The following is a 12569-nucleotide window of genomic DNA, read 5'->3' on the forward strand; positions in this document are numbered from 1 at the left end:
TCTCTTCACATTTTGTATATCTCCCCTATTTAACACACCTGATTCAGATAATCATTAGGAAAGAGCTCCATGAACTGAGTCTGTCAAGTAAGAGAAACGTGAAGAGAGAAAATGTGTAGAGCAGTGGGTCCACATGACCAGGATTGAAAAATGCTGATCAAGAACACATAGCACCAAAACATAGCAACACCATGACAACCATCTACAACACCCAGCAACTGCATTGCAACACCATGACAGTCACCCAGAACACCCTAAAAACATTTAGCAGTGCCCTGGCGACCATTCAGAAGGCCCAAACCACATAGCAACGCCACGTAAACCACACAGAACACCCTGTCCAACCACATAGCAACAACCTGACAACCATCCAGAACACCCTAGCAACCACATAGCAACACACTGACAACCATCTAGAGCAGCCTAGCAAACACACAGCAATACCATGACAACCACTCAGAACACCCTAAAAACCATGTAACAGCACCCTGACAACCATCCAGAACACCCTGTCCAACCACATAGCAATACCCTGACAACCATCCAGAACACCCCAGCAACCACATAGCAATGCCCTGACAACCACCCAGAACACCCTAAAAACCACCTAGCAGTGCTCTGACAACCATCCAGAACACCCCAGCAACACCATGACAACTATTTACAACACCCAGCAACCACATTGCAACGCCATGAGTCACCCAGAACACCCTAAAAAACATTTAGCAGTGCCCTGACGACCATTCAGAACACCCTATAAACCACATAGCAACGCCATGACAACCACCCAGAACACCCTAAAATCCCCCTAACAGTGCTCTGACAACCACCCAGAACACCCCAGTAACACCATGACAACCACTCAGAAAACCCTAAAAACCATGTATCAGCACCCTGACAACCATTCAGAACACACCAGCAATCACATAGCAATGCCCTGTCATCTATCCAGATAACCTAGCAACCGCAGAGTAATGCCCTGAAAACCATCTAGAACACCCAGCAACCACATAGCAACACCCTGACAACCATCCAGAACACCCTAGCAACCATATAGCAACATTCTGACAAACATCCAGATTCAGAACATCCTATCAACCACATAACAACGGCATGACAACCACCCAGAACACCCTAAAAAAACACGTAGCAGCGCCCTGACAACCATTCGCAAAACCCTAGCAATGTGGCTGTGAGATTGCATGGGCAAACACCATTCATACTTTCTTCAGAATGTAAAACTGTAGTTAAATATGATGTGCTAAATGTCTCATGGTCTCTCTGTGTGTTTGCGTTATGGGAATATAAATATAACTGTAGTCTAGGAGGTGTATGTTTGTCCTAAAGATGCGCTGGATCAGTGTTTCACCAGCGTGCCCACGCAGACTTCACTATCAGCTCCGTCTACTGCTGCATCCACCCACCACTTCCTGCGGGGGCAGTCGCGCGGCACACGTGTGTGTGTGTGTGTGTGTGTGTGTGTGTGTGTGTGTGTGTGTGTGTGTGTGGAGTTCACAAAAAATGGTACTGATTTGTAAGCATTCTTTGTGGATAAGAAGTGTGAACTGATGCCACAAGTATGTACGGTGCTGATGTTAGTGTACAGGATATCAGTAACAGATGCGTGTGGTGTGTATGTGTGGGACGCAGAGGTCATGATCCAGAAGTGTGGTATGAACTCTCAGGAGAGTAGATTCATTTTATTTTGCATCTGTACTTATTGGTACTTATTTCTGAACTGTATTGAAGACTAAATGCAACTTAAGCATCTGTGACATACTGTAGATTAACAAAGAAAATAATTTTGACTAGTATGAAAGCAATGAAGAATTTGTGTTTACAGTAATGTACTTATAATGGAAGTCCATAGTGCATTGCCACGTCTTAAAACCTACCTATTTAAATTAGCTTTCTCTGATCAGTTTTAAATATTGTATGTTACATAGCTGTTGCTTGTTGTATCGTGTCTTGATTTGTTTTATGACTATCATTCTACTGTACGGTGTCCTTGAGTGTTTTGAAAGGCGCCTTTGAATAAAACGTATTATTTTATAATTATTATACTGAAACAGACATCAAAATACACAATGTTTTGAAAGTATAACCACAAGACTTAAATATTACACTACTGTTCAGAAGTTTGGGGTTGGTAAGATTTTTAAATGTTTTAGATGTTTCTTATACTCACTAAAACTCCATTTTTTTTAATCAAAAATACAGTAAAAAAAAAAAAAAACAGTAATATTCTGAAAAAAAAAAAAAAAAAAATATATATATATATATATATACCCACCACTTCCACTAAATGTTTTACTGTCACTTTTGATCAATTTAATGCATCCTTGTTTAATAAAAGTATTAATTTCTGACTCCAAACATTTGTACAGTAATGCATATGATTTTAAACTCTCCTTATCCCATAGACTTCCATTATGTGTTATTTTGTTAACACTTTAGTTTGGTAACACTATTAACTAGTTGCTTATTAGCATGCATATTACTTTATTAGTATTTATAAAGAACTTATTAAAGGATTAGTTCACTTCAGAATTAAAATTTCCTAATAATTTACTCACCCCCATGTCATCCAAGATGTTTGTCTTTCTTTCTTCAGTCGAAAAGAAATTAAGGTTTTTGAGGAAAACATTCCAGGATTTTTCTCCGTATAGTGGACTTCAATGGCCACCAACGGGTTGAAGGTCCAAATGTCAGTTTCAGTGCAGCTTCAAAGAGCTCTACATGATCCCAGACGAGGAATAAGGGTCTTATCTAGTGAAACGATCGGTCATTTTCTTAAAAAAAAATATATATATATACTTTTTAACCACAAATGCTCGTCTTGCACTGCTCTGCGATGTGCTACGCATTATGTAATCATGTTGGAAAGGTCACGCGTGACGTAGGCGGAAATACCGACCTAGTGTTTACAAAGCGAACGTGCAAAGACTAAGTCAAACCACAAAAAAAAAAAAAAAAAAAGGTAAAACAACGATGTCGGATGATTTTGAAGTTGGAGGAGAAAATGAGATGGAGTGTTTTCGCCCTACTGCCATACTTCCTCCTTCAACCAGTTGATCTCCGTTGAACTCCACTATATGGAGAAAAATCCTGGAATGTTTTCCTCAAAAACCTAAATTTCGACTGAAGAAAGAAAGACATAAACATCTTGTATGACGTGGGGGTGAGTAAATTATAAGAGAATTTTAATTCTGAAGTGAACTAATCCTTTAATGCCTTATTCTGCATGATCATATTCTTCATCCTTAATCCTACCCAATACCTAAACTCAACAACTACCTTAATAACTATTAATAAGCAGTAATTAGGAGTTTGAGGCAAAAGTCGTAGTTGATAGTTAGTTTTAGTTTAGTGAGAATTGGACCGTAATCAAAAGTGTGACCGTGATTTTTATTGACGGTTAATTTTCTGTGGCAACCTCAACTTCTATTCAGCCTATTTCAACTCCATCATTTGTGAATATTCATTGATTTATAAGGGTGAGAAAATGTAGGGAGCTCACGTACAGCTCTGCATTTGAAAGAGTTTCTCGTCACGTCGCTTTCATTCTTTGTGATTCCAGCCGTCTCTTTATTTTCATGCATTATTAAGAGCGGCCTCGGGCTCGCAGTAGTGCGCCTTATCAGTAATGCTCCGTTCTCTGCCACTGACTCCAGAAACATCAAACTCTCCAGACGTTCCTAAAAGTGCTGCTGTTCTCAGCCAAGAAACACCTAGAAAGACGAATCCTGAAGGAGGATTTTGGAGCCTCCTCAGAACTCTTCCGGTTTTCAGGAGATGTTTGCGTGTGCTATTTGAGGGTTTTGTGGAGATTAAACCATTCAGAGCAATGCAGAGCTCAATGTATGTCTCGCTCTCACTTTCCTTCGTCTCTTCTTGACTCTTGACAGGGGAGTCAGGGAATTAGAGAAGGAGGCTCATTTCAGGAGAAAGAAAAGAGGAAGTTTGGACAGTAAATGATGATGTAGCTAATGAAGATAGAGTGTTGTGTAATGCGGTCTGAGATGCCGTGTGTGTTTGTGTGTGTTTATATTTGTTTGTCGTGTGTGTGGGCTCTGACAGTAATGAGGAGGGGAAGGTTACTGACTCTGCTTCTGGTAAGCAGCTCCCTTGTTTGTCTTCTGCGTGCTGATTGGTGGCTTCAGGCTCATCAGTTTCCTGTAAGAAAACCTTGGGAACCCTGTGAACTGTTGTGATGGTCTTTTCTCTAGAAGTGGATGGTCTGTGCACCATTTTCCACTGTATAAATGGTGTTGTGTATCGTCCCTCAGGGTTCCTCATGTTCTCTGGTCACTGGGCTGCTTCTAAACTTTGCTTTGTTTCACTTTCACATTGTGATTTAAAGGGGTCATATCATAAGAAGTCAAATTTTCAAAGTCTATAAATATCAGAGATTGATGTACTATGAAATTTTTCAGAACTTCTTCCGCCACTAAATAAAAAAAATAAAAAAGGTAATTGCGACTTTTTATCTCACAATTCTGACATTTAAAAAAAAAAAAAAAAATGGGTTTAAACTCGCAATTCTGAGGAAAAACGTCAACATGTTTTTCCTCACTATTGGATATTATAACACGCAATTGCGAGTTTATATCAAGCAAATCTGACTTTATAACTTGAAATTCTGAATTTATATAACACAATTCTGAGAAAATAAGTCAGAATTGTGAGATAAAAAGAAGCGGAAACAAGCTTCTATACTTTTGTGCACCAAGGCTGCATTTATTGGATCAAAAATACAGCATAAACAGAAATACTGTGAAATATTATTGCAATTTAAAATAACTGTTTTCTATGTGAATATATTATAAAATGTAATTTATTTCTGTGGTGCAGAGCTGAACTTCAGTGTCACATGATCCTTCAGAAATCATTCTAAAGATTTGCTGCTTCAAGAAACATTTCTGATTATCAGTGTTGATAGCAGTTGTGCTGTTTCATATTAAATTGTGGAAACTGATACATTTTTCAGGTTTTTTTGATGAATAGAAACAGTATATTTTATAACACGACAAATGTCACAATATAATGTGTCTTTGCTGAATAAAAGTATTATTTCTTTTTACTGAGGGGAAAAAACATTTAAAAATGTGATATGACCCTTTTAAATGCTGCAAGGTCAGAGAGCAAAAGGTTACTGTACATGCAATCAGAAGGCTTTTCCGAGTTCAATTTCAAAACAAGTAGATTTGACATGACAAATAACTAACAAATGTTCTAGGCGGATGTTATTTCAGTCCTGCGGCAAAATGTAAGGGTGTAAATCGCAAAACTGATCCAGTGCGGTTGTTTGTGGAAATCCTTGAGCAATCAACTGAGGTTTTTGGCTCCAACAGCGTGGGATTGGGTACAGCAGTGCTGGATTCGGGGGAATCCTGGAATGAATTCCATGGAAGTGTGTCTGTTGAGTACTTCTAAATGAGTAGTATGTGTGTGCAAAGGGTCCAGATAAAAGACAGGCAAAGGAAGTGCTATAGTTCACTTCGTTTTTGCAGATATTTCCTCTTGAATGGCATGTTTCTTTTGTTCTTTCTGTGGCGTCGTGTTATTTCATGCATGACAGAACACATAGGTTGCATAATATGCTTTAGTCATGTGATTCCCACAGATTGACAGGCAGCTGAGATGTTGTCTGATTTGATCATATCTGAGACAGACATACAAATGCTCTGTTGAGTGTGTGAACAAGTCATTCTGATTTAGTGATCCACTCTTAATATTAGATTCAGGCATTTGTATGCTGTTTTTTTTTCTTTAGTGTGTGTGTGTGTGTGTGTGTGTGTGTGTGTGTGAGCCCGGCTGGTTTGCGGGCACTCAACCTCTGTATGCCATAACAAGTCTAACACTATCAGGCAAATGACTTTAACCTTTTGACACCTACTCTGTTATTTGTCAAAACACGTGGTGTGGAAAACTAACAGCGGTGTTACACAGCCAGCCTCTGATGATTTACATGCTACTTACTGGAGAGCTGAATGCTGTAAACAGTTCAGTCTGTTTTGTCATTGTAGATTAGATTAGATTTCCTCCATATACAGGGCTTAGCAGTAAGGATTTTATTTTTTTTTACTGTCCCAGATTTTTACTTAAAAGTCGCTGTTTGGATTTAAATATGCAAATGAGTCTATGATTGGATCATTATTGCAGTGATTATTATGTTTCTAGCATGTTACATGTTTGACAACAGTTCATCTAACCCTAACTGAACTGGAGTTGTGTAGCTTTTCATTTCTGAAACAACCATGTAGGAAGACTTATCATGGCCATATTCCATGATGACTATATATATTACATATCTACATATATTATATATATTACACACATACACACGTTAATGTGTAATAAATGTGTGAGTATAGCAGTACATTATATGTGCAAGAAATAATTAAAAATGTCAGTTCAGTTTACTTAAAGCCAACCCAGTCAGATTGGAACTAGCTGATTTTGCCAGCTCTTGCCATTTCTGTGTGCAATATGCATTAGACGGCTTTTAAACAGTCTGAGGCTGAGACTGTTTTTCTAATGACCCTGCTCTTCAGGACAGGTACACTCAGTCCAGCTCTTATTTAAAATTTGTTTGTGAATAAGCACCACCCACTCATGTGATATTTATACCCACATGCGGCTCGTACTGCCACGGCCATTAAAACCAGATCTCTGATCACATTAAATTTCCATTAGCCTCTATGTCGTTAGCGCACATACGCTGACATCTAACGAAGTCTCCTGGACCAGTCGAGATGACCAGTGCGTGTTTCTTCAAGGAAGAAAGCCGCTTCAGAATTCCTGGTTGTCATGGCAGCATTAACCAGGGGAAATTTCAGCCTGTATTATTGTCCTCATTTTACCACCTTTGTGCAGCAACTCTTTTTTCCAAATCCCTTTGCTAAGTGTTCCACTGAATCTGAGGTTTAGAGTTGATGTGGTCGCTGTTTTGGAAGGAAAATCTTGTGCTTTTGGGGAAAAAAATGAGTGTGGGAGAGGAGGATAGAGAGATAAAGATCTGGAGAAGTATTGAGAGAGGACCAACTGCTGTGGTTTGTCCCATATGTCAACTGCAGTCAATCCTCATGCCATTTAATAGCAATAGCAATTGGTCTACAGTTCAAGGAGTTCCTCTCAAAACACTACAGTAGATCCACCACATCTACAGACTCATGATTTGAGAACACCATCATAGAGGAAAAGAGGAAGAGAAAATCTCTAGAGGAGATTCTTTGCATTGTGTTCATGACTAGCAACTTTCTGAAGCGTTTCTGTTCTTCTTTCACTCTTAATTTTGTCATGAGGTTCCTTTCCTGTCAGGTCAGGTCATCAGACTGTGTATTTGTGATGTAGGTGAAAACATGACTTTTGAAACTAGAATCACAAATATAGAGCCCTACACCTGACACATTTTTGTCAGATTCTAGCACTTTGTCCTACACTCTCTTTAAATGGACAACTTTGTTCCTTATTTACCACTAACAGGTACATGGTAAAATAAAAGCGTACATTAAATCTGATCATCATATAAAGCAATCGTATCTTTTCACAAGACTTGGATTAAACTGTTAAATTCAAATGGATTCTTTTTAATGATCTTTAAGTGTTGTTTACGTGGACTTTCAATAGAGGGAGTGTAAACCTCTCAGGTTTCATTAAAAATACCTTAATTTGTGTTTTGAAGATTAACTAAAGTCTTATGATTGAATGATGACAGAAGTTTCTTTCTTTTTTTTCCCCATTTATGGGTACATATTACTACTCTAAGGTACTAATATGTCTCTTTTAAGGAGTTGATAAGGTACAATGTTGTCCCGTTAAAGGATTAGTTCACTTTCAAATAAAAATTTCCTGATAATTTACTCACCCCCATGTCATCCAAGATGTCCATGTCCTTCTTTCTTCAGTCGAAAAGAAATTAAGGTTTTTGATGAAAACATTCCAGGATTTTTCTCCATATAGTGGACTTTAATTGGCCCCAAACGGTTGAAGGTCAAAATAACACTTTCAGTGCAGCTTCAAAGGGCTCTACATGATCCCAGACGAGAAATAAGGGTCTTATCTAGAGAAACCATTGTTAATTTTCTAAAAAAAAAAAAAAATAATTATGTACTTTTTAACCATAAAAGCTCATCTTGAACTAGCTCTCTTCTTATTCTTCTCTATTACAGTTCTGGCAGTGTAGATGCTGCTAAGTGTATTACTGCCCTCCACAGGTCAAAGTTTGAACTAATTGTTATATACTTGCACTAGCATATTGTATATGAGAATTTAGTGCAAACTTTGACCTGTGGAGGGCAGTAATACACTTAGCAGTGTCTACACTGCTGGAATTGTAATAGAGAAGAATAAGAAGAGAGCTAGTTCAAGATGAGCATTTATGGTTGAAACGTACATAATTTTTTTTTTTTTTTTTTAGAAAATGAGTGATGGTTTCTTTAGAAAAGACCCGTATTTTTCGTCTGGGATTGCGTAGAACACTGAAGCTGCACTGAAACTGTAATTTTGACCTTCAACCGTTTGGGGCCAATTGAAGTCCACGATATGGAGAAAAATCCTGGAATGTTTTCATCAAAAACCTTAATTTCTCTTCTACTGAAGAAAGAAGGACATGGACATCTTGGATGACATGGGGGTGAGTAAATTATCAGGAAATTTTTATTTGAAAGTGAACTAATCCTTTAAGGGTACTGCCTCAGTGAATAGGTACAGTTTTTTTTTTTTTTTTTTTTTTTTTTTTTATCTGTGTAACCAGGCATGAAGTTTCACATAAATCTGTTTTGTCCTATGCATCTGTGACCGCTATAAGCATCAAGTGAAAGGACAATTTATCAGTTCCTTGATTTCAATATTGGTGTGATGTTGATTTGCACAGTGAAATCTCATTGGTCCAAATTCTCACTCCACTTTGCTCCATATTAAACACCACAAATGTTCTTATTGGTTGTGATTTTGTTGTGTCATGCAGCATTTGCTTTTTCAGCGTGGACAGCGTTGAAGTTCTTGTAGCTGGAAACTTTTCCTGCTTAGGACACGTTTGTTAATCTTATGTAGCAGTTGAAACCAAGCGTTATCATCTCTGGTAATGATTTTCCTAAAGCATGCAAAGAAGCCACTCTGCTCAACAATGCTCTTGTGTTTCAGGCCGCTTTGCATTCGCTCAGTCCACAGTTAAGGAAACGGCACCTGCAACCACTCTCTTTTGCTTCAACCAAAATATTCAGATTTTGATTTCTTGTTCACAGGCTTTGAGTTCTTCTATCCTTGGTGGAGTTTTCGAACACTGTTTCACCCTAGGAATTCTGGGACAGGGTTGGGCAGAGGGGGATCCTATTTGCGGTTCATTAAGTAACAGTTGTTATCTGATCCCTCATATACTGGTGTCCATATGCTCCACTGATTGCTCCAAACGGATGAGGGTAGGATAAATCTGAACGTGTGGTTAGACCAAGCGGTTCAAGCCTATAACCATCTGTGGTGACTCAGCATCTAGAAATCCCCCAGATGATGGTGCAGAATGTGATGGTGTTATAATTGGTGATGACTGTGATGCAGTGCTGCTTGAGGTGGTTAAGTGTTATGAGAACGAGTGAAGAGTGATGTGATGCAATGGAAGAGACTAGAGTGGGAATGAGAGAAGTTTCCATTCTTAGGGTTTAGATGAGCCCTCCAGAGATATGGAGCAAGTTCAGGCTCTTGGACACACCAATCATGCTGACCTTAGTATGCTGTAAAAGATCTTTTTTTTTTTTTTTTTTTTTAAACAAAACATTTAGAGACCTGCAGTGGACGATTTCGCAGTGTATTATTGTAATACTAGACATTTTGAGCTCTGTAACTTTTTTAATAAATAAATAAATATGCTTGTGTTGTAACTTAAGAAAGTGGTTCTAGAAAACATGTTGTTTGAGGCATTTCGATTAGAGAAAGAAAAAATGAAGAATATTTCTTAATAGTAATTTCATTCAGTAGCTATTTCTTTATGAAATTATAAAAAAAAAAAAATGTGACTGTGATACAAGAAATTAAATTATATGATATTTAATATTTTAATTATTAAAATATTATTATAAAATATATATTGTTAAAATTAATATTATTTAATATTTTATAATCTATGATGGGGACATGAAAATGTACTGCACAACAGGAATGACTCATTGTTTCTAGATTGATCAAAAGTTTATCCATTTTTGTAACTTTTGTATTGCACAAGTTCCAATTTTACATTTTATTTTTTAAGACTAAAGAAAAACTTTTTGTCTAACACAGGCTAAGAGACGTGTTTTTCCCCTGAATTACAGTAATAGTTAACTGTCAAAAAACTATTTGTTTTCACCAGGCCTTGTGTGGAAAGTGATGCTGGATGTGGATTGAAGGGAAAGATTTGCTAAAATTGGGTTCTATCTAAATATATAATGGGTTATATAACAGATTGAGTTTGCATAGAGAGAAAGAGAGGGGTGGGGGAGTTAATCAAGGGTGTACCTTTATCCCACTCATCGTGACATAACATGCTGCGATCTTGATCACTGGGCACCCCCTCGCAACTCCACCCTGTTCCTCATGCAGTGACGAGTGTCATTCCCGTTACAGTGATCCTGGGAGTCTCTGCCACGGCATTTTCCAAACAGCAAGCAAGGATTATTTCCGAAACTGCTCTGGTTCTCGCTTCACAGTGAGGCATTGTTTTCAAAGCAAACTAGTGTTTGCTCATGCTTTGTAATGGGGTTTTGTGGTTGAAACACACCACACAAATCTGTTCTGCTTTTAGATGCTTTTTTTGTATTTGTGTATGCCATGGCTGTGTGTGTATGGGTTTGTGACTTGAGGTAGTGAAAGGAGATGATTGCTTCTCATTCCCCTTACAACACATGTACATGCATACATACACACACACACACACACACACACACACACTCGGTACACACTGTCCTGGCTGGTCTTATATAATAATCAGTAATTGCATTCTAATATTGGGTATATTCTCAGTGTGCATATCCCTCCCACACACAGAGCAGATGATATGAAATATTAAATGTCTGCTGTACCTGTGAGATGTGAGAAGGAATGATTTTTTTTTTTTTTTTGCAGGCCAATATTACTATATTATATTATGGTCACCACTGTCTTTTGTATTGATAATATTTTGATTAAAATGACTGTATTTTGAAATGCTGCATCACTCTGTCCTGAATTGTACCATAATTTATGCTTATTACTATTATCCAATATTGAATTGTCATGTGGCTAACATGGAAATCTTTCTTTTTCTGTTTCAGATAAAATAGAGGAAGCACAGAAGGAGCTCAAAGACCCCAAAGTTGCACACAAAGGTATGATTCATCATATAAAATAACATTTCTGCGACTGGTCCTTTCAAATAGCATCCACAGGAAGCTTTTCTGTCCTCCCCCTGCTCAATACCAGAACATCCAGTACCTAAGCTATTTCATTCTCTCACGTCTGTGGCTTTAAAAAAAGAATTGCTTGGTGTCTTTGTGCAGCAGTTGAATCACTCTGTTCATTAAGTTTTAAAGACAGATGCTTTTCTGTGGAATCCAGGGCAAATTCCAGAATATTTTTTTCAGACGTACCTTTATTCAGCTTCTTAATGTTTGAATGTTTTGCCACACCATTTGCTTGTACTGGACCGTATCTATGCTGAGGTGCTCTGGTCTGCCAGTTACTTTTGATGGTGCATTGGATGTCCTGGGGGTTTCAGTTCCAGCACCTCTGTTGGCTTTCACCTGCGGCCACCACATTTAGTGCTGCACTCTGTGAATGTACCTGCCACACTTTATACCATGGCAGTTAACATGTCTTTGGTTTAACCAGAAAACACAGGAGCAGCCATTTCAAAGCTGCGTTTCACCAGCATACATGGAAAAACGGCATAGATGTTGCATAATAGGCTGGAATGGGAAAGTCTTATAGATTATGTAAAAGCCAAAAAAAAAAGTATAAGCTGTTGTAGTCTTAGATTAAATGAGAACATGACACCATGGTACTGTTATTGATTTGTTTTTTTTTTTGTTTGTTTTTTTTTTTGAAGCACCTTGTACAATGTAAATAAATTGAATCCTTTGTTACCATGTTACAATAATAGCATGAAGGATTCATTTTAAATATTAGGTTATTAATAATTAGGTTTATCCTGGCCTTGTTTCTTAGTGTTCATGTTGGGATGGGTTACATCAGAATGCAACTGGTTCAACACATAAACCCCTACTCAAAATACTTCTCAAATACTGGCAGTGATGTCACCAGTCATCTCCATGTTAATCCTAAATCTGTTAAAGGCAGTTAATTAGCTCAGAGCTCACGGATGTCCTCATATCCTCTTTCTACATTCTCTAGAAACATGTAAGGAAGTTGTCTTATTAAGGTAATAAACTAACAAAAAAGTTAGATTGAAGTCTTGGTGAAATCCTAACAGGTTATTTGAATTTCTGGGGAATTCCGAAGGCATCCAGGTTTTGATGACTTTGTAGTTATAATGCTAACCACTTCTCTCCACCAACCATGCCAAGCAAAGTAAAGAAGGGAAACCCTAATAAGTGCAG

General features: G+C 37.8%; 1 protein-coding gene across 4 annotated transcripts in view; it reads left to right on the top strand.

The window, feature by feature from the left end:
- The window catches only part of hivep1 (HIVEP zinc finger 1), a 68051-nt gene that overhangs the window by 42817 nt on the left and 12665 nt on the right, over positions 1 to 12569 (top strand). For all 4 annotated transcript variants that reach the window (XM_051873667.1, XM_051873668.1, XM_051873670.1 and 1 more), the window contains one exon: positions 11286 to 11339. In XM_051873667.1, coding sequence (XP_051729627.1) covers positions 11286 to 11339 — 54 coding nt within the window. The remainder of the gene's footprint in view (positions 1 to 11285; positions 11340 to 12569) is intronic.

The sequence above is a fragment of the Ctenopharyngodon idella genome, chromosome 19, assembly GCF_019924925.1.
Source record: "Ctenopharyngodon idella isolate HZGC_01 chromosome 19, HZGC01, whole genome shotgun sequence".
In the NCBI taxonomy this organism is placed as follows: Eukaryota; Metazoa; Chordata; class Actinopteri; order Cypriniformes; family Xenocyprididae; genus Ctenopharyngodon; species Ctenopharyngodon idella.